At 42.0% G+C, this 27,303-nt stretch overlaps 1 protein-coding gene across 1 annotated transcript in view; it reads left to right on the top strand.

Moving 5' to 3' along the window:
* The window catches only part of EPHA6 (EPH receptor A6), a 352,339-nt gene that overhangs the window by 113,185 nt on the left and 211,851 nt on the right, over window positions 1-27,303 (top strand). Inside the window, exon 3 of the mRNA XM_015405688.1 lies at window positions 23,648-23,772. Within this exon, the coding sequence (XP_015261174.1) occupies window positions 23,648-23,772 (125 nt within the window). The remainder of the gene's footprint in view (window positions 1-23,647; window positions 23,773-27,303) is intronic.

The raw sequence follows: 27,303 nt of genomic DNA, 5'->3' as shown, positions 1-27,303 counted from the left end.
AATCAATTAAAAATTCCCTCCAGGGGCTCAAAAAAAAAAAAAGAACCATTCTTGAGAGAACAGCTCTGAAAGTACTTGTTACTGACCCAAGGTCACTCCAGCAGCTGCATGTGGAGGAGTGGGAAATCAAACCCAGTTCTCCCAGATTAGAGTCCGCACTCTTAACCACTACATCAAACTGGCTCTCAAGGGTGTAACTCTGCTTATGATGGCATTATTGGTGTATGAGGACAGTGACACTGTGAGAAATGCAGTTGGGGGTTCTTTATGTGTGAGTTATAAGGTGAAGTACCTAAATAGCCTCTATAGTACATCAGATTTGTAAAAAGCAGTAGTCACTTCATCTCAGAGAAACAACCAACTTACTTTTATCAGTTGCTGATAGATAAGAATCATTCTAACGCATCATGACAGTCATTGAATGACAGCAGAAAGTCAAGCTTGTATGTATGTATGTGGAAATGAGTGCATGCACATGCATCCCTTTACAGAGTTCTGATGTTCTCAGTTTCAGAACCATAACTCAGAAATGAGGGATATCCTGGAAGTACATGGTTTCAGAATTGGTTCCTTGAATATTTTGTTACTGGTGTCTTGTATGACGTTGATCAGATCACTACATTCTAAACCAGAGCTCCTGATTTGTATAAGAACTTTACCCTACAATGGGTATGAAGAATATAAAGAGGTTTTTTAAAAAAACTGAAAATTTGAAAATTATTATAAAACTGGTAGACATGAAAGCTTAAAAAGAATCTCTCTTGTTAACAGTATGTAAGCCTAACAATCCATATTCTTAAGATATATTTAAACTTTTTTTAAGCAGACAGAAAAGTTGATGTGGATCTGTGCAAAGATACCATAGAAACCTTTTGGCAGCCAACTCTCATTTTAATATGATCTCACCTAGTGCTAGTACAATTTGGCTAGCTAACCTCTATTTAAAATGGCCATAGATTTCTTGTAAATTTAGGCAACCAGTTTTAATTGGGCTATGTTAACAGCAAGATGACAAAGCTGGCCTCTGGGATGAAACTGAAAGATGAGATGTCAGCAAAAGAGCTCCATCCTGGCATACACCAGAGTTTCTCCTCAAGGGTAGTCATTTGAAGTAATGAGTAGTCCATGTTGAATGACCTTCTACATCTGTTGCACTGTCTGTCCAATCTGTATCTCACTTTCCATCAATTGCACTTTTACTACAATTAATTGTGCCATCAAAAGACCCTTAAAATGCACTTTCTGCATATGTTTATAACCATTTAGCCTGGGACTGTGAGGGTGGCAGAAGTCCATTCAAAACCTTCTGCTTGTGCCAAAGTACAATTGGTTGATTGAAGAATGCATGCTGATACAGTTGAAAAAGGATGCCAGGGCTCACTTGATATGCCACAGTAGTTCACAGAAAATGATTAGAGATCAGAAAGTGTGCTTGAGTCAACGCTGTTAGAATGCCACCTGGCTATGCATGGTGTGAAGAACTAGAAGTCCTCTTCACTGCAGGCAATTGCCAGCCCCTTAACACTATATAAAAATACATCTGCTATCATGCTGACATCAAAGGGAATAGACTGCTCTGTCAACCCAAAGATTTTATTTTCATTTTTATATATAGTGTGTTTTTTCATGCCAGCTGTTATTGAAGATGTTGATGTTGTTTCTATAAAAATTCATATTTATTAATAATGGCACAGTCTTGTAATGGCAGTTAATGTAATTGGATTTGTATTGTGTTCTGAATATAAATCTAAATCAAGGAATGCTGAAACAGGGCTTAAGCAGTAGGCTTCCCTTGTCTAGCAGCTACCATAAATCAACCACAGCCTACTATTAATCACAATAAAAATAAGATGATTCTGGTGGCAGTGAAAAATCAATAGAAACTTGTAGCCACAGACAGACCACATTCCTTCATTCTTCCAACTGCATCATGCTTTCATGAAATACTGTGTATAGCAGTTGCTTGTATTGCTTGGCCTTTTGCCGCCTTCCTGTAAAAACATTTGTCTCAACCTTCTAATTTCTGCTGACATCCCCTCAAAACCACCACTCCATCCTTCTACAACAAACGGGCTGGACTGAGACCTCACAACATTTACAGTCTGCAGTGTCCCATGCTCATGTGATTCCCCTTGCTAGGGTTACCAACTTCAACACAGGTCTTGGATTTCTCCAAGAATTACAATCAATCAGTTCTTCTGGAGGAAATGGCAGCTTTGAAGATAGGTATCTATCATATATGACTTTTGTATCATAGATGCAACGAACATGAAGTTGAGCAAACTTCAGAGGACGGTGGAAGACCGGAAGGCCTGGCGTGATCTGGTCCATGGGGTCATGAAGAGTCGGACTCAACTGTGCGACTGAACAACAAAAATCTATGGCATTGTATCTCCACGGAGTTCCCACCCTCCCCAAACTGTGCCCTCTGAAGCATTGTCCCCAAATCTCCAGAAATATCCCAAGCTGATGGTGACAACACTATGCTCATTCTCATTGGCTCCTCCCTGTGCACCTGGAGACATCCAATTTTGTAAAATTTGAATCAAGCTCCAGTTTGCTGTGATGTCCCAGACCAGGTATCTGATTGGATAATGTTTTTTTTTTCCCATACAAACTGTTGTTGTAAACTATAAGCGTGACAGCAGGTTGTATTTGTGACTACCAGACAAACCCTGTTTCTCATAGCATCTGAATGCAACCAGACTCTTGTAGAACCTGAAAGACTAACACATTTATTGCTAGAAGAGGGATGCAATTACAAAGCGAAATCAGAAGATCTAGCAGGCCCAGGTGTGTGTTACATTACTGTGCAAAGAACAGATGAAGACAAGGTTCAGCTTAAATGGTGATAAAACAGAAAATAACATGAACAGTGTACTTACACTTCTACAGATGGACTTTGTTTTCTCTAATGAAGTACCCACTCCCAGGTCCTATTAAATCTGAATCTAGTAGTGTCAAATCTGCACATGAATTCTGATTCAGCAGCTTCAGGCTGGGATCATACTTTAAATCTTGTTTGGTTTTGACAATGGAAAGAAAAGCATCCAATATCCACAAAATGTAGGAGTGCAGGTCACGTGGTAAGCTCTAGGGTTGCCCACTCCAGTTTGAGAAATTCCTGGAAATGTGGGGCAGTGCCTGGGAAAGGCAGCATTTAGGGACATGAGGGAACTCAGTGGGGATGTCATGCTACAGAATCCACCACCATCCCGCTACCATTTCTTCCAGGGGAAGTGATCTCTGTAGTCTGGAGATCAACTATAATTCCAGGAGATCTCCAGATCCCACCTTGTTTTACAACTTCATAAACTATGTAACCCTTGATTTATTCCATTTTAGGATTAAGAGGATTATTTTTCTTTTCTGCTTACAAAACTGCCCTTAGCCTCTATGTGTGCCAGTGTTGTATCATGAGAATTCTAGATACATGACAATTCTACCAGGGACTGATAATACTGATCATCATAGCATGCCAGTTTTTGAGCAATTACATTATATCTTGACAGACCTTGTACAGAATTCTATATGAACTTGTTGGTTTCTTGCCTGTTTAGGTCATTATATTATTTACCTGTACATAGTTCTCAAAATTTTAAAAATTCCAATGAGATGAGTCAAAAAGCCTCTAGAGGCAAAAGGAAAGCAAAATACAGCTTCCTCTGGAGTCAATGTGTCACATCTATAGAGTCTACAGTCATAAACATCCTCCGGTATATATAATTCTATTTTGGTCATGGACTCCCCTGAACATTCCAACATGCTCCAAAATCAGTTCGCTCTCTGATCTGTCATTCAGATGGTCTCCCTATCCACTGGCTGCTTTGCCTGAGTCCTGCCTCCAACATTCTAAACAGTTTGCTGTTCCTCTCCCCCCCACAGCCAGTCAGAACACAGAGGTCAATTGCATATGTGGCCTGATTCGCCTTTGCCTCGGAACACAGAGGTCATTTGCATATGCGGCCTCACTGGCCTTTCCCTCTAACATTCTAAACAGTTTGCTGTTGATGTTCTGAGGTAAAATAAATTTCCCCTTAGTGTCTGTTGGGGGAAACCATGGTTGCAAATCTTAGATTGGATTTATACCCCGCCCTTCACTTGGAGTCTCAGAGCGGCTTACAAACTCCTTTCCCTTCCCCTCCCCACAACAGACACCCTGTGAGGTGGGTGGGGCTGAGAGAACTCTGACACAAACTGCTCTTTTTCAAGGACAGCTGTGCCAGAGCTTGTGACTGACCCAAGGTCACATCAGCAGGTGCAAGTGGAGGAGTGGGGAATCAAACCTGGTTCTCCCAGATTAGAGTCCACACACTTAACCACTACACCAAACTGGCTCTCTCAAGTGGATTCTATGACATTATACCCTACTGAGGTCCCTCCCCACCCCAAATCCTGCCATCCCCAGGCTCTACCCCTCAAATCTACAGGCGAATCAGGCCACATATGCAAATGACCTCTGTGTTCTGACTGGCTATGGGGGGAGAGGAAAAGCAAACTGTTTAGAATGTTGGAGGCAGGACTCAGGCAAAGCAGCCAGTGGATAGGGAGACCCTCTGAATGACAGATCAGAAAGCGAACTGATTTTGGAGAAACCATATGCAGCTGTACTAAGGGTGAAAACTTCGCCCAACCCAGAGTTGGCAACCTCAGCTATGGAACTACTTTCCAGACCCTTGGAACCCAGAAAACATGGCACAGGAGGAGGTGCTTTTCTACCTTAGCTGCCACTGCATAACACCCCCCTCCCCCTCAAAAAATAAGTCAGAGATGGAGAGAACCATATCTGTTACCATGAGGCTGTCCCCCCATTCTACCCACTTGGGGCAGCAAAATGACTTGAGACAGCCCTGCCTTATAGCTAAGCAGAAGGAAAGAAACATGGCTTGCCTCCCTCCATTTTCCGCTTCCCTCTGCCGCCCCACCAGCCACAGCCGGGACACTCACCTGGAGCCTCCTTCTAGATTTCATCGTATTTCTTCCCACAACGGACATTACTCCTAATATAACATAATTTCATTTTCTGTAAATAATGCAACCAACTTTATACCCTTAACAGAAGTGAATCATTTCATTCTAAGAACAATCATATGCCTTGAAGATGACAAAATCTAGTATTTTCTGGACAGATCAGCTTGCCAAGTGTGGTCATACATTTAAAAAGTTCCAAAGCAAACTTCCATCAAACATCAAATCAAATCTACTCAATTAAAATCTTGGTATTTTGAGTAGGCTTTTTAAAACCCATTTAAAACAAATCTTTTTTCCAAAGCAAAACAAGTATTGAGAGCGAATAGCAGCTTCCGGGGATGACTTCCTGTGCAATCCTAAACACCATTAATTCCTTTTTAGCCCATTGACTTCAATGGACTTCAAAGGATGTAACTCTGCTTAGAACTGCACTGGGGAAATGGTACATGGGGAAGGAATTAAACACCCTCTTTCCCAGAGCCACTATTCAGACCAGATGCAGTTCATCCCTCTTCCCCATGCAGTTGCTTTGAAAGTTGTGTTAAAATAATGGTGGCAGAACCTGATTACAGTTCTCCACTATACCTTCTAGTGTGAGGATATATAGATCTCAGATGTGACCAAAATGGTTTTCATGCATTTATCTATTCATAGACAACAGCCATTCCTGAGAATTTTTGAAACACTAATTTCCATGCAACTCTGAATTCATATTTTCAGATACTAGACATTTTTATATTGCTCTGTAACTAGTCTTTAACATTTTCAGAGTTTCAGAGTAGAATAATACTATCACATTTGTGATGTCCTATTCCATTGCAAGCCTGGGTTTAAACTCGTGCGTGACAAGCAGAGGTGATTTGGCTGGCAAGCTCCAGGATTAAGTACAGACTCAGTACATACCAGAAGCTGGTGCACATAGTGAGAAAACAGGCACTGTGCAGACCAATTAAATAGGTATAATCTTTATGTCCAACCTGAAGGTGCTGCTGCACCTTATAATTACTGAACAAACAATGCAGGAAGCCTCAAATGGAAAAGCTAGTGACCTACTTTTGTTTCGAAGTATATAACATGCCATCACTAGACTTTAAATGTGTACGGTTTCCTGCATTTTTCCTTCTATACAATCCCTTGTAAGGTTTCCAATATGTGTAACACCACGGGTGACACCCTTTATTCACACTCTTAATACTTCTTTTTAGATAAATGACTGTTATAAGGCAGTGATTATGCTGTATGTTTAAAAGGTGTTGCCAGTGTTTAAAGATTAAATGAAATGCAAAGGCAAACATGTTTACTGATTGGTTGTTGTCAACATGTCATGTCTAACACGCTTACACTATTGTAAGAGTTTCCTGTTTGGTATCGAGAAAATGGGGGGGAAAGAAGTGTCGAAAAGGGATCTTTGATCCTGAAGGCATCCTCCTTGAAACATTCAACATACTCCTTAACATAGATGGCCTATGGCAATGACCCCAGGGAACCACTGGGCCTCTGAGAAGAGGCCATGAAGTTTCAGGGATGAACAGAATCATGAAGCAGGTGGCATCTTTATGACCTGTCAGCCAAGATCAGGGTAGGATGAGTGCTCTGTAGCAGGGGAATGACTGATTAACACTGGATTTGTCGGGATCATTATATCCTAACCAGGGCTTTTTTTGTAGAAAAAGCCCAGCAGGAACTCATTAGCATAATGAGCCATACCCAACAGCAGAAACTCATTAGCATATGAGGCCACACCCCCATGTTACCAGAAGTGTGGTCATCCAGCCACACGCACCTTTTGCTTGTTATTCTGCTTACTTTGTCGTCAAAACCCAGGGCTTTTTTTGTAGCAGGAACTCCTTTGCATGTTAGGCCACACACCCCTAATGTAGCCAATTCCAATGAGTTTCTGCTGTTGGGTGTGGCCTGTTATGCTAATGAGCTCCTGCTGGGCGTGGCCAACTCAGGAGCCAGCCGGAACTCCGTTCCTGTGCGTTCCTGCCCCAAAATAGCCCTGATCCTAACTTTCCTCTCATCTGTCGCCCCATACCTGATACACGTATAGCTGTCCCTACAGTTGCACAGTTCTAGCAATCATTTTAGGGCTGTGTATGTCTTCTCCAAATGAGTCGGGCCTTGCTATACAATGCTACTTTACATGTCTTTCTTTCCAAGGATTTCAAAAGGAAGAAACCTCTAATAAGGAACAGCAAAGCAGCTGTCGAGATATGTTTGTGTGTGAGAGAGAGGTGACGGGGGCTAGAAACACCTGGGACTGAATCCAGTGGGCTACAGTGGTTGCCAAATATTGGAATGAGGGAAAGTTGCTGGGTGCAGGAGTGCCTGGAAAGGGGCTCTGGTCATGAGATAGAAGGATAGAAGGAGGGATGCTACAGCAAGGTTCTGTGGGATGGTGTTTGCAGCAGGCAGTAGGAGGTCTATTTATTTATTTTATTTTATTTATTAGGCTTATATCCCATCCTTCCACATGGGCTCTTGGGTTGGACACAATGGCAGGGATGGAGAACACAAAAGGAGATAGAGATAGACAGCCTAGGGACAAAGACTTATGGAGGCATCTCATTTTCCCCTTGCCCTACCTTTCTCTGCCCCACCGTCTTCAGCTTTCCTTCATTTTTTTTAAGATATCAAGGGGGGTTGCCAATCTTTGGGCAGTTTTTTCAGGTCTGTAGAAAGATCTGTCTTGTCTGTTCATGGCTCCAGTACCTGGATTTAACTATCCACAGATTTAGCCATGTTGAGAATTAGATATATTGACAAATGCAGGGCCACAATACCCACGGGGGGGATTCCTTTCCCTCATCATTCTTGCCAGGCCTGCACTCAGCACAACTCCAGGGTTTGCATCTCCACCACTGGTGAGCCCAGTGCGACTTGCTTGCTACCCACATGCAGCCGCATGCCAAGCGTGGCTCGTGGGTTGCATCAGAAAGCAGTGGCATGCTGAGTGCAGCTGCTGCCAGGGCCAGCACAGATCCCGGGATGCACAGCTGCCACTGGGCCCAGCACAGAGCCCTGGGCTGCGCAGCTGACACCACAGCACCCGGTGGTGCATAGATGCCACTACCAGGCTCAGTGCAAAGCACTGGGCTCTTCAGCCAACACTGACACCAGACACAGCGCGGAGACCTGGGCTGTGCAGCCACTGCCACTGGACCCAGTGCGGTTCCCCTGTACCATTGCTGTTGACCACCAGAGATAAGTATGTTCTCTGCACTTGTGCAGATAGTGCTGTTTTACTTTTCAGGGGATTTAACCACCCCTCTTGGCTTTTTTAAATTTTCAGATTTTTCTGCAAACGTGGGGAGTGCCCCAAGTTTGTTGAAAAATCTGTTTAGCCTCCACATGGCCCTGATCAGCAGATTTAGCTATTCACAGATGGGCATCACAGGTAGCTAATAGTATATAAATTAAATCATATTTTGCCTGATCCTGTTGTTCTTGTGCTGTAGTTGTGGTGGAGGTCAGTCTGGAGGGAAAAATGAGCCTGTTCTATGGCTATGATCCAAACCCTCATATACGTAAATTCCCCCATCTGGGGGGGAGTTGTGTGATAGTTCTTGGAGTCATATTAAATTATTTATCTGCTAGTTTCAGATTTCAAAAAGCACTAATTTCCTTTATCAGTATTTATTGGGGGGAGCTGACTGTGACAGAAGACAGCTCTGTTGAGAAATGGACTAATTTATGGTTTTATATCTGCTTACACACGCAACACATGGACTGTGCACACACCTGTATACCATAGGCCTAGAGGAAGCTGTTTGCATCACCTACTGTGAGAGATTTCACATAGGGAACACTTGTCTGCATTTCATGTTAATGTAGTTTGCACACACTCAGCTCAAAGCCTTGTGGGAAGAAGAAGCACATGTTAGCCATTGTGGGCAGAGGCAACAACCAAGAAGAAGAAATTCCCCATTGCTGAGGAGACTAGATGTCACGCAGAACATGGACCTGATCTGCATCTGAATTGCCGTTTCCTGTTGATGGTGCCTTTTCTGCCTGGTAAAGCCAAGATTCATCTGCACATCAAGGAGGGCACAGGAAGCCGAGACTTCACACCTGGCCAGATGGTGTTCCATGAGATAGAGTGTAGAGTTTCAAATATTGCCCAACCCATAGAATACCTGCCCCTTCCTTCATGCACCAATGAGGGAGGTCATGGGATGGACTTGTAAGTAGGTGAGATTACAGTTTGGCAAAGTGCCACCCATGTTTAGTTGGGCTCTGACCCAACTAAAGTAAAGACCAAACTTTAGGTCTTTGCTAGCCACATCCCTTCTCAATGTCCTCTGTCTTCTTTTCTACCCCTAAAGTCCAGCTCTCTATCAAACAACCCTTCGACCATCCTAGATCTCTTGGACTGCAGCCAAAGAGATCCATACTTTTCTGGCTGGTTCTAGCAAGTGTGATTTAGTTAACACCCCTAGGTATTACTTTCTTCCCCTATCTTACATTGCATCAGACAAGACTTCAGGAACAGGCAAGTATAAACCGATACCTACCTACCTCCAAGTAAATGAGAAACTATCTTGATATCTTTCTGTAACTCTAAAGGAACCTTGATTGTATGCGAATGTGAGACTGATTTTGTATGTGATTTTGATATTGCTCAGTAAAAAGACAATTTGTTTTGGAAAAACACCAGTCTCGTCTCCATCACTGGTACTCTCTGGGGCTGGCAGAACCTCCGTAAACTTTGGCAAGGACTCATGTTAAATTTAGTTAGCCATCTGCTGTAAATAAAGTGATTGGCGTAACAGCTCTAATATTATGATCAACAAATGGAGACATAAACAGACTTAGCATAGTTTCATTTTTGCAAACTCTTGTGGAACACCTAGCACTTTCTTCTGTATATATTATGGAACCCAGAAATTGATTGCACAAGAACTTGAGCAAGCAGAAACAGAAGTGAGGATACAATAAGTCTGACTTCATACAAGCAGCTAGCCCAAGCACAAGCAGAAATTTTGTACTGGGCCCAACCCAACAACTGGATCTTTACTTAAAAATGTTTTGGGGCTCAGGTACAGAAAATGGGTTTTACTATTATGATTAACTCAGAGCCCAACTAAACATGATGGGAAACTCAGAGCCACTACAGACTTGCCATCACCATTTACAATTATTGTAAAATGCTATGAGGCTCTGATCCAGCATGGGCTTATGATGCAGAGCTCTCCCCACACACACACCCCATGCCATTTCAAGTGCCCAAACAGCCAAAGCACATGCAGCCCACTGCCGTTTTGGCACCTGAGCAGATATGAGGTGTGTGCGGGGGGAGCTCCACACCATAGGCCCATGCTGGATTGAGGCCCCACAGCATTTTAAAAAGTGTAAAATGATAACAGTGAACTCATGGTGTCCACAAGTTCACTATCATGTTTAGTTGTGCTCTCAGGTAGCAAACGAAATTGCTCCATTTGATATGTCAGGCATTGTCATAAAAATCCCCTTAAGTTTTCTGTGGCTGCTATCAGGTGTGCAGTTTGATCCATTGCTATTGCTGTTCCCTTCTGGATTTAAAATGCACAATCAGACAGCAACAACTGTCTGGAGTGCCCCAGTTGTCTGCGTCCTGTCCCCCCCCTCCCCCAGTTACTGCATGTTTCTTTGATACCTATGAAAGTCTGGTCCTTTGGGGCTGAGCTGGTTTCAAACTGGATTTCCTGTTGTCTGACAACTCTGTTGTGCACCCAAGCTATCAGGCAGGTCTGACTGGTCTCTTGTTTTCCGGCCACCATTTTTTTTACTAGTTAGTGATGTGCACATAACTGCATATTCACCTCTCTCTCTCGCTCTCTCTCTCTCTCTCCCCTCCCCCTCCCCCCTCCCCCTCTCCCACAGGGGCTTCTCAAAACTATTTCTTTATTTCAAAAAGTATCAAAGAAAGATCTCTCTGTACTTCAGCTTTTTTCTGTGCTTTGGGGAAGGGGTTAATTGAAAAGATTAGAGAGGGAGGATAGCAGTGAACTACATATCCCAGCAGGCTCATCAGTGCTTGCGCGCATGCTCAAAGGACAATTTTTTAAAAAATGGCTGATGGCCCCACTCTGTGGCTGCTGTGTCTGATTGCTCAAGGATGGGGTAAAAGCACTTTGAAGAGTGCTAAAGGGGTGAGTCTGATCACAATTCTCTGTTACAACACCACCACCCCCAGATCAATTAGAGGCGAGGTCACACTGGATCAAACTGCATGTCTGATTGCAGCCAATAATATTTGTCTTTCTCTGTTACAATCAGGGGTCATTTCGTAGAAAAAGAGGTGCAGGAGCTCATTAGCATAACTCATTAGCGTAACTTATTTGCATATGCCACACACCCTGACATCACCGGAGGTGTGTCAGAAGGCAACACCCACTGCTCAGGCTCCACTGAACTGTTTTGGATTGCTAGCTATTGGGGGAGGACACGTGCAGATCTGTCCTCACAGAGGAGGGAGAGCTTGTACCTGAATAAAACTTGGTCTTAAAGGTGCCACTGGACTGTTTTGGACCTGGGGGCTGGGGGGGCTCTGTAGCTTACCTGGCTGCTTCTTGCTCTGACTGAGGGCTGCTGGGAGCAGGGAGTGGGGGTTGTTGTATGTGCCCGCCCCCTGGGCTCTTTACTGTGGGAGCTCTGCTCCTGTGCACTCCTGCAGGAAATGACCCCTGGTTACAATCACTGACCATTCCTTATGTGGCCAGAATCTGAAATGATCCCAGCCAATCAAGATGTTTGCCTTTCAAATGAACCTTCTTGCAAAGGGTACCTGATAACCTCACCTTGCATTCTTCCAATTGTCAGACTCTGAATCTGATCAAGGCAGCTTCTCCTCCTGGTCTTTTGGCCTCTCTGTGCTCCAGGTCTGAAAGTGGTGGTGAGGGATGTCTGCTTGGCTTTCCCCCCATGGTCTAGGGCATTATAACACATTAGCCATCTAGATGGGTTGGTATAACAGATTCCAGCATAATTTAGAGGGGTCAGAAAGAGCTACTACTTTTTTTCCCTAATGTTACCCAAGGTGTGGTTTTAGGAAGGACTCAGATCTGCCCTGTTCTATTGACTGCAATGCCCCCCCTCCATCCCCTAACTCTTACATGCTGTAGTAGATTGCAGGCTGTACACACACAATGTGCAAAGATCTCTGTACATTTATCCTTGCAGTGCTTCTAGGCAAACCTTGTTTTATGTGCTGCAGAATGTAAGTGGTGGATCAAGATTTGGTGATTTACTTGCTGCCTGAGTGCACAGTGCAAGATTTATTAAGTAATAAGTCTCCACATGAACACAGTGCCTTGCAGGCCATTTTTAATACAGTGAAATGGGGAGCTGCTTTGCTGTGATGATACTTCAGGTGTCATTGAGCTCATTAAAAAATAAGTCATCATAAGAAGTATAGAGCATAATTTTAAAAAACAAAAACAAATAATTTTTCGGCAGTTCTCAGAGTTTCAGGGTGCATTAGCTTCTGATATTTAATCCTCGACACATGATTTGAGGGTTGATGTGTGATAATGAAGCATTCCTAAATCGTGCTTTTTTATCTTGCTGTGGATTGTTCATAGGAATATAATTAAAATTACATTGATAGTAGGGAAGGTGCTTAAAAGATGAAGAAATATAGCTGCATACAGAGGATGGTTTAAATTTGCACAAACAGAAAATACAGTTGTAAAACTTTACAGCTCACAGTTTTTTAGCCTCTGGCCCACACATTTTTGTCTTTGCTCAGGAAGGATGGCTCCAGAGCAAACTAATTTATGCAGTAGCCAAATCACTCGCAAAGTAGAATTTTTGCTCACAAGACTCCACTGCTTAGAGGGAGCATTGCTCAGAACAGTCTTGTGAGGAAGGTTACGGTGATACAGAAAAACTGGTTCTGGACACCCAGTAGTTTCATAGCAAGTAGGCATTTCAACCTGGGTGTCCCAGATTCTAGTCGAACAATCATAGTCATTAAATGATCTACAAAGAAAAAGTCAACACCAGCAATAATTCTGGAAACTGCTACCCTAACTGGCAATTTTGTTGGATCTTGCAGTTTCCAATGTATGCACAAAACAGTGTAGTGACAATCATAATTGATCACTCTTGTCTTTCACCTGCATAGGTAAATTAAAAGGTGAAACCATTGCAGCGATTGTTTGGGATGTGAAAGTAACTATTAACCTTGTCCTCCTTTAGTTGGCATGACAAAGCACAGAGTCCATAGTGTTCTGAAGTTCGAAGGCATCTTATAGTCCATCCAGTCCAACCCCCTGCTCTGTGCAGGAAATCCTAGCCAGAAAATTTCAACAGATGGTTGTTCAAATCCTGCTTGAAGATCACCAACAAAAGAGAGTTCAGATGCCCATATAGTTGACTACATTGCTGAATCACTGTTATTGTTAAGTTTCTCCTTGTGTTCAGCTGAAATCTGTCTTCCTGTAACTTAGCCTTGTTTGATCTAGTCATCCCCTCAGGAATAGCAGAGAATAAATCTTTGCTCTGTTCTGTATGGCACCCCTTCAAGCCTTCCTTTTTTCCAGACTAAGCATACCTACAGTGCAATCCTAAGGAAAACTACACTGTTTTGAGCACCATTTTTATCTTACCATTCTATTTGTCTTCAATTGACTTTTTTTTGCTGTCAAGTCACAGCTGAATTATGGTGACCCCATGGGGTTTTCAAGGCAAGAAACATTCAGAAGTGGTTTGCCATTGCCTGCCTCAGCTTCATGACCTGATATTCCTTGGAGGTCTCCCATCCGAATACTAGGCAGGGCCGCTTCTGAGATCTGACGAGACTTCCATGTAGGACTTGGTTTCCAGATTTCTGACAATCTTCTCTGCCCTACTCTGAATCAGTTTCAATTTGTTTGCATCTTTTAAAAATGTAGTTCCAGAACTTAACACGATATTCCAGAGCAGATCTGATTTTTGCAGATTTTTTGTTGTTCAGTCGCACAGTCGAGTCCGACTCTTCGCGACTCCATGGACCAGATCACGCCAGGCCTTCCTGTCTGCCGCCGTCCTCTGAAGTTTGCTCAATTTCATGTTCGTTGCATCTATGACACTGTCTAACTATCTCATCCTTTGCCGGCCCCGTCTTCTTTGACCTTCAATCTTTCCCGGCATCAGGGTCTTCTCCAGTGAGTGCTCCCTTCTCATTTGGTGGCCAAAGTATTTGAGCTTCAGTTTCATTATCTGGCCTTCCAGGGAACAGTCAGGGTTGATTTCTTTTAGGATTGACTGATTTGATCTTCTTGCAGTCCAAGGGACTCTCAAGAGTCTTCTCCAGCACCATAGTTCAAAAGAATCTATTCTTCGGCGCTCGGCCTTCCTTATAGTCCAACTCTCGCAGCCATACATGACTACTGAGAATACCATTGCTTTGACCATGCGGACTTTTGTTGGCAGGGTGATGTCTCTACTTTTTATCATGCTGTTTAGGTTCGCCATCGCTTTCCTCCCAAGGAGCAGGCGTCTTTTAATTTCATGGCTGCAGTCACAGTCTGCGGTGATCTGGGATCCCAGGAACGTGAAGTCTGTCACTACTTCCACGACTTCCCCTTCTATTTGCCAAGGAGTGATGGGGCCGGATGCCATGATCTTAGTTTTTTTGATGTTGAGCTTCAAGCCCACTTTTGCGCTCTCCTCTTTTACTCTGAGCAAGAGGCTCTTTAGATCCTTTTCACTTTCAGCCATTAGAGTGGTATCATCTGCATATCTGAGGTTGTTGATCTTTTCCCCAGCAATCTTAATTCCCGCTTGTGATTCATCCAGGCCAGCATTTCGCATGATGTACTCTGCATATATATTAAATAAGCAAGGTGACAGTATACATCCTTGTCGTACTCCTTTTCCTATGCTGAACCAATCAGTTGTTCCGTATCCGGTTCTAACTGTCGCTTCTTGGCCCTTATACAGGTTTCTCAAGAGACATGTGAGGTGGTCTGGTACTCCCATCTCTTTAAGGACCTGCCATAGTTTGTTGTGATCCACACAGTCAAAGGCTTTAGCATAGTCAATGAAGCAGAAGTAGATATTTTTCTGGTACTCTCTTGCTTTCTCCATAATCCAGCGAATGTTGGCAATATGATCTCTCGTTCCTCTACCTCTTCGAAACCCAGCTTGTACTTCTGGTAGTTCTCTATCCACGTACTGTTGAAGCCTAGCTTGTAGGATCTTGAGCATGACCTTGCTAGCGTGTGATATGAGTGCAATTGTGCGATAGTTTGAACATTCCTTGGCATTGCCCTTCTTTGGGATTGGAATGTATACTGATCTTTTCCAATCCTGTGGCCACTGTTGCGTTTTCCAAATTTGCTGGCAAATGGAGTGCAGAACTTTAACAGCATCCTCTTCTAAGACTTTGAATAGCTCAGCTGGGATACCATCACCTCCACTAGCTTTGTTGTTAGTAATGCTTTCTAAGGCCCATTTAACTTCACATTCCAGGATGTCTGGCTCGAGGTCAGTGATTATACCGTCGTGGTTGTCAAGGACATCGAGGTCTTTCTTGTATAGTTCTTCTGTGTATTCTTGCCATCTTTTCCTAATCTCTTCTGCTTCTGTTAGGTCCCTACCGTTTTTGTCCTTTATCATGGCCAGCTTTGCATGGAACGCTCCCTTGATTTCTCCAATTTTCTTGAAGAGATCTCTAGTCCTTCCCATTCTATTGTTTTCTTCTATTACTTTGCACTGTTCATTCAGGAAGGCCTCCTTATCTCTCCTTGCTGTTCTCTGGAAATCTGCGTTCAGTTGGGTAAATCTTTCCTTTTCGCCTTTGCCTTTCGCTTTCCTTCTTTCCTCTGCTATTTGTAAAGCCTCATCAGAAAGCCATTTTGCTTTCTTGCATTTCTTTTTCTTTGGTATGGTGGTGATTGCTGCCTCCTGTACGATGTCACGAACCTCTGTCCATAGTTCTTCAGGCACTCTATCTATCAAATCCAGACCCTTGAATCTATTCTTCACCTCTACTGTATATTCATCAGGGATGCGATCTAGGTCAAACCTGAATGGCCTCGTGGTTTTCCCAATTTTCTTCAGTTTAAGTCTGAATTTTGCAATGAGTAGCTCATGATCTGAACCACAGTCAGCTCCAGGTCTTGTTTTTACTGACTGGATAGAGCTTCTCCATCTTTGACTGCAAATTATATAGTCAATCTGATTTCGGTGTTGCCCATCTGGTGATGTCCATGTGTAGAGTCGTCTCTTAGGTTGTTGGAAAAGGGTGTTCGCTATGACCAGTGTGTTCTCTTGACAAAACTCTGTTAACCTTTGCCCTGCTTCATTTTGCTTTCCAAGGCCAAACTTGTCTGTTATTCCGGTTACCTTTTGACTTCCTACTTTAGCATTCCAGTCCCCTATGATGATGAGGACATCATTTTTTGGTGTTAGTTCTATGAGGTGTTGTAGGTCTTCATAGAACCGGTCCACTTCAGCCTCTTCTGCATCAGTGGTTGGGGCATAGACTTGGATTACTGTGATGTTGAATGGTTTGCCTTGGAATCGGACAGAAATCATTCTGTCATTTTTGAGATTGTATCCCAGTACTGCCTTTTGCACTCTCTTGTTGACTATAAAGGCCACACCATTTTTTCTACGAGATTCCTGGCCACAGTAGTAGATATAATGGTCTTCTGAGTTAAATTCGCCCATTCCTGTCCACTTTAGTTCACTGATTCCTAAGATATCGATGTTCAGTCTTGCCATCTCATTTTTGACCACGTCAAGCTTACCTTGATTCATAGATCTTATATTCCAGGTTCCTATGCCATATTGTTCTTTGCAGCATCGGACTTTCCTTTCACCATCGGACACATCCACAACTGAGTGTCCTTTCGGCTTTGGCCCAGCTGCTTCACTCTTACTGGGGTTACTTGTACTTGCCCTCTGCTCTTCCCCAGTAGCATATTGGACACCTTCTGACCTGAGGGGCTCAACTTCTGGCGTCATATCTTTTAGCCTTTTGATACTGTCCATGGGGTTTTCTTGGCAAAAATACTGGAGTGGGTTGCCATTTCCTTCTCCAGGGGATCATGCTTGGTCTGAGTTCTCTGCTGTGGCCTGTCCGTCTTGGGTGGCCCTCCATGGCATAGCCCACAGCCTCATCGAACCACGCAAGCCCCCTCGCCACGACAAGGCAGTGGTCCATGAGGAGGCTTTTGCAGAATAGACAGGAGTTATTCCTTCTCATTACCTCAATACTATATTTCTACTAATACGATCCAAGATCACATTAGCCCTTTTTGTAGTCATATCACACTAGCACTAGCAATTCATTTTCAGCTTGCAATCAACAGCAACCCCGAGATCTTTTTCACATCTTCTGCTGCCTAGCCACATATCCAATATCTTGTACCTATGCATTTGATTTTTTCCCCTACATTCAGGACTTCGCATTTGTCTCCATTGAATTTTCTTTTCTTAGTTTCATCCTAGGTTTCCAATCTATCATGATCATTCTGAATTTTATTACTGTTCTCTAAAGTGTTCGCTATCCCTTTTAGTTCTGTGATCTGCAAATTTGATAAGGATTTCCTTTATCCAAGCTTGTATCCACATAAGTATTTTGCTCCACCTCAGCATTGTTACAGCAGTGCTGTTTTCTGAAGCAACCACATAACATTCTTTGTTCGTCCTTCTGTGTTTTTACCTTTGCTGCAGTCTTTCTTAGCCCTGGTTTGTTACTATCTTTTTGGAAAGATAGCAGTCTTTGGATGCTGCGTGGACCTGAAGATATTCACTTTGGCATATCTCACTCACATCAGCATCATTTTTCTTACCTCAGTCCCCATGGCCCCAATTTCTCTCATGCAGATCAGTTGGGTCAGCTGTGCAAGAATTCTCATTCCTCATAATGACCCCGATGGTCCTTTGTTCCCCAGGAGAACATTTGAGGAAGATCAGTATGATACAGCAGGGGAAGAGAGACAGAAGAGGTCCGTTCCACTAATGGAAGTTACTTCTATTAGACAAAATCATCATATGACTCAATCCCTTGTGTGCATCTAAGCTTATGCACATGTGTCGTTATCATCGGAGCAGGACATGCATATGCAACAATATTTCACTATGTTGAATTCCTTAGCAAAAATGTAATGAGTTAGATAGATCCAGTGAACTATGAACAGAACAAGATCACAGAAGATCGCTTTCCCTTCAACCTGTACCTTGTATGGTCCCATGAAGCTGCCGTTGATTGCCGAGTACCTTAAAGTGCAGAGTGAAATGCCACTCAGAGGGCTACAATAAGAAGGGGGAATGAGCAGAAATTTCTTCCCCCTTGTACTTGTGCCACCTGTGGAAGAACTCATGCAATAGGGGTGGGGGGTGGTTTTGTTGATTTCCTTTTGAACTCCCCCCACCTGACAGCATTCCACTGTCTTCCTGAGGATCCCCTAACCCTCAGGAGCAGGATTTCGGATGCTGCAGAAGGGAAAAGTAGAGGTCCATCCATGAACTTATTCCATTTAGAGTTCACTGGATCCAATTCAATGATGTCTTTAGGGTGGGGAATGTTATTACCTTTCCTTACAGACGTTTTGAAATAACAAATGAAATAGTTTTTCTGCACTGCACTGAAATAGCATTTTTTCCTTAGCACAAGACTGTGAATGACCTTAGACTCCATTTATTGCTATATAAGAGACAACATTATACTTACTGTCAAACTTTATAGACATTGTAATCCCGTTATAGAAATCAAGGTTGAGGCATTTCATTTAAGAATAATAGTATTTTCTGGCAGAATGAAAGTACACATTTCTGCTGATAACCTCAATTGCAGTGTTGGAGTGCACAAAGTCAGATAACACATTTTGTAATTAACAGCTTTTGGTAACATTCATTTATGCCAGCTATTTACCTTTGCATTTTAAGCTGTCCAGATGTGCTTGCCAAGGAAACAAAATATGCACATTCATTTTACTAAGTGAAGTTTGTAATATATGTGCCTTTCAGTCTTTCATTATCAGAGCTTTAGACAAGATCAACTGAAAATAGAAATAGGACATCATTGTACTATATGTAAGAGGGGAAATCACTAGAAAAAGCAGAAGTTGGTAGAAAAAGCAAATCTGGTAAAAGCTTTTGGTAGGATATATATGGTTAAATTGTTGATTAGAAATAAAATCTTTACTCTTACTACAGTGGTTTAGGAAAGTGATCTGAAAAGGAAGTAAGTAGTCAAGATTATCCTATGAGAGTATGTTTCTAAATTTACAGCTGGGCAGAACACATACAGTTCTCATGGATTCCAGACCCCACATCAAAAATATAACTTTCCAACAATATGTTGGCACAGCAGACTCATCCACCTAACTGAATATGTTTATGACCTATTAATGTATCACCACATACCTAACAGCCATCAGGAATGGTCAGATTTAAAACTTGAAAGTCGATATCAACATGGTATTTACTTATTGTTTGTGGCGTTCCCTTTCCAGACATAATGTGTCACTTTGTTATGTTTTTTAAAAAAGGTGCACAGAGTACAGCCTTACTCTGAAGTGTCTGATGAATGGCAGAATTATCATCTTCATCAGACTTTAGTTATGAAGCATCTAAAATTATGATGCACTATACCATAATTTTAAAAAGGCTGCTCCTTAGTGGCAGAGATTTTTGAAATATATATAGTAAATTACCTGTTTCCCCCATAAACATCTTAGCCCTAATGTACTTCAAATGTAATTTGTAGGATGAGATTAAAACATTTGACTTTTCAGATCGGAATTTCCTATATGGGGAGATGCTATGGTAAGGGGAAGAACCATTTTACTCGAATAGTAGCATAGCCTATGTTACTTTGCATGCTAGTAATGCTTGCCCAATTCATTAAAAAAATAAGCCCATAGACATCTTATGTTTCTACTGTTTTCTTTCTTTCTTTCTTTCTTTTTTAAGCCTGCTCTGAACTTCCCACCACTTGGGGAAGGTGGAGCAGGAAAAAAATCACTAGCCATATCTCTTTCACTTCCTTGACAGGGTAATTGGTTTGATGGATAAGGGGAATGCAGCGTATATAATGTGACTTTGGCAAGGCCTTTGACAATTCCAGATGGCATTCTCAAAAGTAATTGAAGAACTGTAGGTTGGCAGATGCTATGCAAGGTAACGTATTCCAGAGGGGTAGTCAAGTTAGTCTGCTGCAGTAAAAAACAACCAGCAGTTTTGTGGCACCTTAAAAACTAACAAACTTATTGTGGCACGAGCTGCTGTGGACTACAGCTTGCTTCTCAAGAAGCTTACTTGACTGATAGATATTCTGGTACCATGTATTCTTGGAAGAAAACACATATGTTTGTATGTTTTCTACCTGGGTCTAAATTAACACTGGGGAAGCCAAGTGTAATCTGTCTTTAACACCTCTCAGCTCTCATTGCTTTTTTTGTTTTAAAAAAGTGACAGTACTCATCTATAAGGCTGCACTGATTTCTACCAATTCCCCCTTCAGGACTTGGGAGAGTCCCCCTGCCAGTACTCAGTAGTGGTGTATACCACCACAAAAAAAGCCCTCTCTGTTCTACAGGAGTTACAGGTTTGGGTTCTAATATCCAGTTAATGTACACACTTCTAAGAGACCTCTAAGACAAACCTCCAAAGCATGTGCTGAAGGAAAACAGAATCAGGAATTTAGAAGAATAATGAGAGACAGCGAGTGAAATATCAAACGTACTAATGCAGTCAGACTTTCAAGCATGCACGTAGTGCCAAATACCAAAATGCCCACAGGAAATGCTAGATACTTCTACATAAGTAGATCCTTGTGCACATACAGTTCAAGAGAATGAGTTGTAACAGAAAAGGAAGGAGGGAAAGTGGGAAATTATATTACATATCATTGTATGATTCTGTGTGGACGAGCTGCCTGGGATATTTTCCAAGCACCTAGGCAGCTAGTGCTAGGCTGCTTCAGGCCTTATACAAGTAGGGTTGCCAGGTCTTACCCGTCTGCTCACTCACTCACACACACACACACACGCACAGATGCCTTGTGGTCAGCAGGAAGGCCTCAGGCAGCTAGTTCTACACTCTACCCACTGAGCTGTGCTTCTGTCCAGGCTTTCTGTCATCTCTGCTCTAGGGTTCCTGGGGGTGACCATAGCGTCCTTAGCAATCAGCTGGTCTCCTTCATGGGTTCCTCAGAAATCCCAGGTTCTGGTAGTGGCTCCTGCTCCTAAACTCCTGAGTTTCTGGTCTGGTAGCCACCGCAGGCCACAAGTTCCCTGACACCTCCTGGGTGTCAGAGGGCCCTGGCACATGAAGGTCTGTCTTGGTTTTGTTTTCCATGGGATCTATGACCATGGTGTCTTCATCCCCTTTGACAGGCCATTGTTGCTGATGAGCAAGGAAAGTGAGGTTGTAGGAAAGTAAGGTAAAATACTGCATTCAGCACATAATCATTAATTGATATCATACGTGCTTTAAAAGTTTGTTAACTACTTACAGTATTTTAGTCTGTGCAGGGTGGGGAGTCCAATAAAACTATAAGACAAAGTTTTTCCTTTTCTTATGGACTGATATGATTCTACTGCATAAAATATCCACATCCTAATAAATATGTAAAGTTTAGACCAGATTCAATGCAGAACATTTTAATTTTTTGAACAAGTCTTTGCTCTACCTATTGGCCTGAAAGGAAGACTTTCAGTAGTACTGGTAGTACTGGTAAATAGACATTTTGCTATATTTAAATAAATAAACTGCCATGAATGGAAAGATACATGTAATACAATTCATACCTGGTATACAGTTCATATATGGTAATAAACAAGTATCTTGGTTTATTTCTGAGATACGTGCTTTGAACACTCAGCAATCTCCCTTATAAATAAAAGCCAAATGGTGGTGGCACTTCTCTAGAACATTCTACACTCTCCAAAATCAATTCGCTTTCTGATCTGTCATTCAAAGGGTCTCCCTATCCACTGGCTGCTTTGCCTGAGTCTCGCCTCCAACATTCTAAACATTTTGCTGTTCGTCTCCCCACCATAGCCAGTCAGAACACAGAGGTTATTTGCATAAGCAGCCTCATTGGCCTTTGCCTCGGAACACAGAGGTCGTTTGCATATGCGACTTGATTGGCTTTTGCCTCTAACACTCTACACAGTTTTGCTGTTCTGAGGCAAAATGTGTCGAATCTCCAGGTGAGGGCTGGAGATCACTCAGAATTACAACTGCTTTACAGATGGCAGAGATCAGTTCCTCTGGAGAAAATGGTGGGCTCTGTATCCTTATATGCTGCTGAGGTGGCCCCCATATGACAGCCAATGTGACGTAGCAGTGAGGGCTTCAGAGCAAGGGAGAGGCTGCAGGTGTGGGGGTGGAAAGCTGAAGAGTGAGGGGGAAATAAAGATAGATTGATGATTGGCTAGGAAGAAGATAGGGTTGCCAACTCCAGGTGGGAAATTCCTGGAGATGTGAGGGATGGCGCCTGGAGAGGGTGAGGTTTCAGGAGGCATGGGACCTCGGACAGGTACAAAACCATAGACTCCACCCTCCAAACCAACTATTCCCTTCTGGGGAACCATCATTGCTAATCTCCAGGTGAGGGCTGGATATCACTCAAAATTACAACTGTTCTTTAAGTAGCAGAGATCAGTTCCTCTGGAGAAAATGGTGGACTCAGTGTCATTATACCCTGCTGAGGTCACCACAGCAAATTGACACTGAGTGTCCAAGGCCGGGGCACCCGCCCAGAGCCTCGTTCTAGAGGCCGTTGTATTTATTTCCACAAAGTGCAAAGTGCTTACTGCAGTTATAAACATCTTTTCACAATGAATATATTATAGGTTTAGTTGCTATTGAGAACCATTCACAAAATGGTATCTGTTTTGATGTAGTGTAGTTTAAGGTAAAATATTTTATCTAGCTGAAAGTTAAGAAGGTTAAGAAAAGATTGATGTTTATTTAACAACTTTTTAGTTATATTTTATCCAATGTACCCCCAGAACACCCATACTGTCCACTGTGTTCCCTGAGGTCCCATTGTCCTTATTCCACTGGAGAAAGTTGGTGTATATTCCTTTATAGACATGACCTTTCTCCAGTGGAATAAATCAAACAGTCTATGTGTGCAAGATATCAATGTGTGTCTGGATCTCTTGATCAAGATATTTGTGTCTTCACTTACTTTGTATGAATCTAGGGTGCTCTTTCACATCTTCTAGACTGGTTTATATATAAAACATGTAGAAACAGATGTCACTTGTTGCAACACTTGACCAACTTCCAGAATGGAGCATATCCGTTATTGTTAACTGTGACAGTTTTGTTGTAAAACGAAATGTAATAAACTAGCTTTTGGCATGGAAATAATGAAACATAAAAGGTATACAGATACGTATAGAACGTTTTCAAGAGTGGATCCAATTTTGATCGCAAAATGTGTGTTTTATTACACTTTTATTCTACTTTTCAGCCAGAAAACTTGGCTCCCAAATTTCAGTATAAAAAGTTAATCAGGAAAATGAATTCTCAGCTAGAGCTGGAAACAGGAGGCTGATGTCGTTCTCACTAATGATGCCTCAGAGATATGCAGTACCATCTCTGTTTAACAGTTCCTTAGGAAATCACCATGTGATCTGTTGGTCATGTTCTTTAGATGTCAACCAAAGTTAACTCTTTAGAGAAAGTTAAATATGTTGCATTGTCTTTAACCCATAGTTGTCCTTTTTCTTTTCAGCACCATCCTTGATAGGTATGGTCAGGAAGGACTGGGCTTCCCAAAACAGCATTGCTCTCTCATGGCAAGAACCTGATTTTCCTAATGGAGCCATTCTGGACTACGAGATCAAGTACTATGAGAAAGTAGGTCTTGAATAAAATGAAATCAGGCCCCTCAAAAGTGTGTCTACGTTTCCCCCCCATTTTTATAGATGACTGTAAAGTGTAGCATTTTATTTTATTTTGCTTATCCAACATAGAAAAAATAGCTTTTTAATGTGTAGCATACATTTATGTGACTGTTCTGCCTACTATTGGCAATTATATCTTCAGCCTGGATTTTGTGCCATATTGAAGTAATAATATGAAGATTCTGCCAAAGATTCATACTGTGATTCACTACACTATTTCAAACTTTCATAATGCAGGCAATGATCTGATCAGATGTGATCAGAATGTATGGTGGAACTTCACATGACTGCTTCGGCCTGTCAGTTGTCACCTAGGTTGAAAAGTGGCTTCTAAGAGTCAAAATAAAAAGAAAGCGTGTGTAATCGTTCATCTTTAAAGGGTTTTTTGGCCTTAACCTGTACCATTTATTTAATCATTACTTGTTAGAAATTCTGTGACACAGATACAACAATAAAAGGTATCATTGAGTATATTGGTGGTAGCAATTATGAACACTATTAAATGTACATGGGTTTCTTGCATACTGTACTGATGTATACAGGCTACTAAGAATATGCATGTCAGGTATACTTAGGGTGGATTAAGCTTCAATAGGAAATACACCTCTATTCAGTCATATTTATGCTACAGAGAAGTGATTCCGTGTGAACCAGGGATCTAATGCTATAGTGGGGATGTTCTATATTTATTGATGTCATGTTACAACACTGAAATTAAACAGAACATGTTTCTCTTACTTGGAGGTTGATGTGTATACCATAGCCACATATGTGCACAGTAGATGGTAACTGATAATATGGGAAGTGGACAGATGAGTAAGAAACAGTATAAGATGGTGGTGCACTGGGGAAGGCCAATGTTACTAAATCTCTGCTACCTCAACCACAGGCCTGGCAGAACATCTCTGGCTCTGGTTGAGACTAAGTGGACCTCCTTCAAGCCAGGGATCACCAGCAGATGTTGATCCATAGAGTGTAACACTCTTTGAGGGACGTACGGGGAGAGATGGTCCTGACAGTATTTTGGCCCCAGAACACATAGGGCTTTAAAGGTTAAAACCAATACTTTAACCAGTGCAGCTGGTCTCATATGTGTCCATACAGGACACTCCCAGACTACATCTGGTTGACATGATCAGGATGGACAGGTAGGGGCATGAAGACTTTGTACATGCATAGCCTGTGGTTCAGTGGTTGAGCATTTGATGAGTATGCAGAAGGTCCAAGGTTCAAACCCTGGCATCTCCAGTTGAAAGAATCAGGTAGTAGGTACTGTGAAAGACCTTTACCTGAGATCCTGGAGAGCCACTGCCAATCTACGTAGACCATACTGAGTGTGATGGATCAAGTGTCTGATTCAGTATACGGCAGTTTCATGTATACATGTTCATGTGTGTGTACATATGACTTGTCTTAGTTTAAGGTAAATATGTGCCTAATGTAAAAAAAAAATCACCAACGGTACAGCAACAGATAGTGATTCTGTATCTTTTTTTAGTGATACTGTATCTTTTTGACTGAAAAAAATATAGCAGATCAAATATCTTCATTTTTTCCAGGTTTTACTAATGATTTTAAAGTGTCCTTTCTCACTGTTCTTGTCAGAGCAGTTCAGTTAACAACCCATTATTATGTATTCCTTACTGAGCAGTTAATAGCTTTATAGTCTTTTGCGGGAATACACCTGCTGCTCATAAAAACATTTATATTGTAGTAGATATTTGACTCAGTTGATACATCCTGTATTTGCAGTGACCTTGTACAAATTATACAGATCTTAATAACAGGCTTGAGTTTCTAAATACAATTGCCATGCCTTTCTTCATAGTAAGGTAGACGTTTGAGTATTTTATATCACATTAGTAGTGGTACGTTTATAACAAAGATACTTTCATAAAAACACTCAATTCCATAACTATACAAAAATAGATCTGCACATCTCAGTTCTACACCAGAATGGGATGGTTTATTTCAATGTATATTAAAAGTGAATATGCATAGAAGTATTTTCTAGTAATGACAAATTATTGGAAACTATTCCCGGACAGTTGTGCTTACGAGTTGGATCCAGCCAGATTTTCACTAAATGTCAAACTTGTTTTCTACCTAAGACAGACCCCAACCCACGTGGTTTTCATATATGCAAGTCCCATGATTCTCAGCATAACCTTTTTTTAGTGTTTAACAGGAACCCTTCCTTTTTTTTCTCCCAAGCGGAAAAGGTGGTTGGATCCAACCCAATACATGTACTCACATATACACGTAGTAACTGTTTTCTATACCAAAGTCCTCATGAATTTCATCCAGGAAATCCAGATGTAAGCAATCCATTTTTTGTAGTAGTAGTAGTACCCTTTCATTTTTTTTCTTAAAACTTGTTTATTACAATAGTATTTGCAGTTTGAAATAAATTGCAATGCTAGCTTGTCTAGTGTGGAACAGCAATCAGCTCTTGATGTGCCCAGCAGGAGGAGTGGACAGACTGGAGACTTTGGAAGGGCCTTGCCATTTTCTGGTTGCACTTTAAATCACATGTATTTATTTAGAAAATGTATTTTCCACCTCTCCAGAGACTGGGCTTTTGAGGAATGGACTGTGTTGGAGACCATTTTAGCTGCCTTGAGCCAGTGATTACCCAGAGAGCTGGAGGTGGGAGCAGAAGCTCATCAAAAAAAATTTTGTTTTTTAAAAACAAAAAAGTGTAGTAACATGGAATAGTAACTCCAGCAACAAAAATTAAAAGTGAAAATGGTAGGACCAACAATATGGACATAATTAATTAATAAAAGAATCAGAGTTGTTCATTCATTCATTTACTTACTAACTTACAAAATTTATTCCCCAATTTTCTATGCTCATCAGGGCCACCAAGACAGGGTACAGGGCAGGGTACACACATTGTGCTGGCACAGTAGAGCCTGGCCTTCCAAACAGACCAGGAAACTGACTTTTAGTGATGCGTTTAAGTGGCTTATATTGTATTTTACTGACTTTTTAGGAGCTGCGGTGGCTCAAGTGGTTAAGACGCTGAACTGCAGGCTGTGGAAGGTCAGTAGTTCAGCAGTTCGAGACCCGAGTGTGCCGCATGGCGGAGTGAGCTCCCATCTCTAGTTCCAGCTCCTGCCAACCTAGCAGTTCGAAAGCAAGAAATTGCAAGTAGATAAATAGGTACCACTTCGGTGGGAAGGTAACAGCGTTCCGTGCACCTTGGTGTTTAGTCATGCCGGCCACATGACCACGGAAACATCTTCGGACAGCGCTGGCTCTTCGGCTTTGAAACGGAGAGGAGCACCGCAACCCTAGAGTCGGATTCAACTGCCTTTCGAGCAAGGGAACCTTTACCTTTTTACTGACTTTTTATTGCTATTGTTGTATTTTATCATATTGCAAATGTGACGCAGAGGCAGTCAATGGCAAACCACCTCTGAAACGTCTCTTGCCTTAAAAACAAATCTAGCTCACCACCTAGTGGTGTATAACACTA

Source organism: Gekko japonicus, unplaced genomic scaffold (assembly GCF_001447785.1).
Source record: "Gekko japonicus isolate JY-2015 unplaced genomic scaffold, Gekko_japonicus_V1.1 scaffold1318, whole genome shotgun sequence".
In the NCBI taxonomy this organism is placed as follows: domain Eukaryota; kingdom Metazoa; phylum Chordata; class Lepidosauria; order Squamata; family Gekkonidae; genus Gekko; species Gekko japonicus.
Note: the sequence above shows the minus strand (reverse complement) of the source record. Positions and strands in the feature narration are given on the sequence as shown.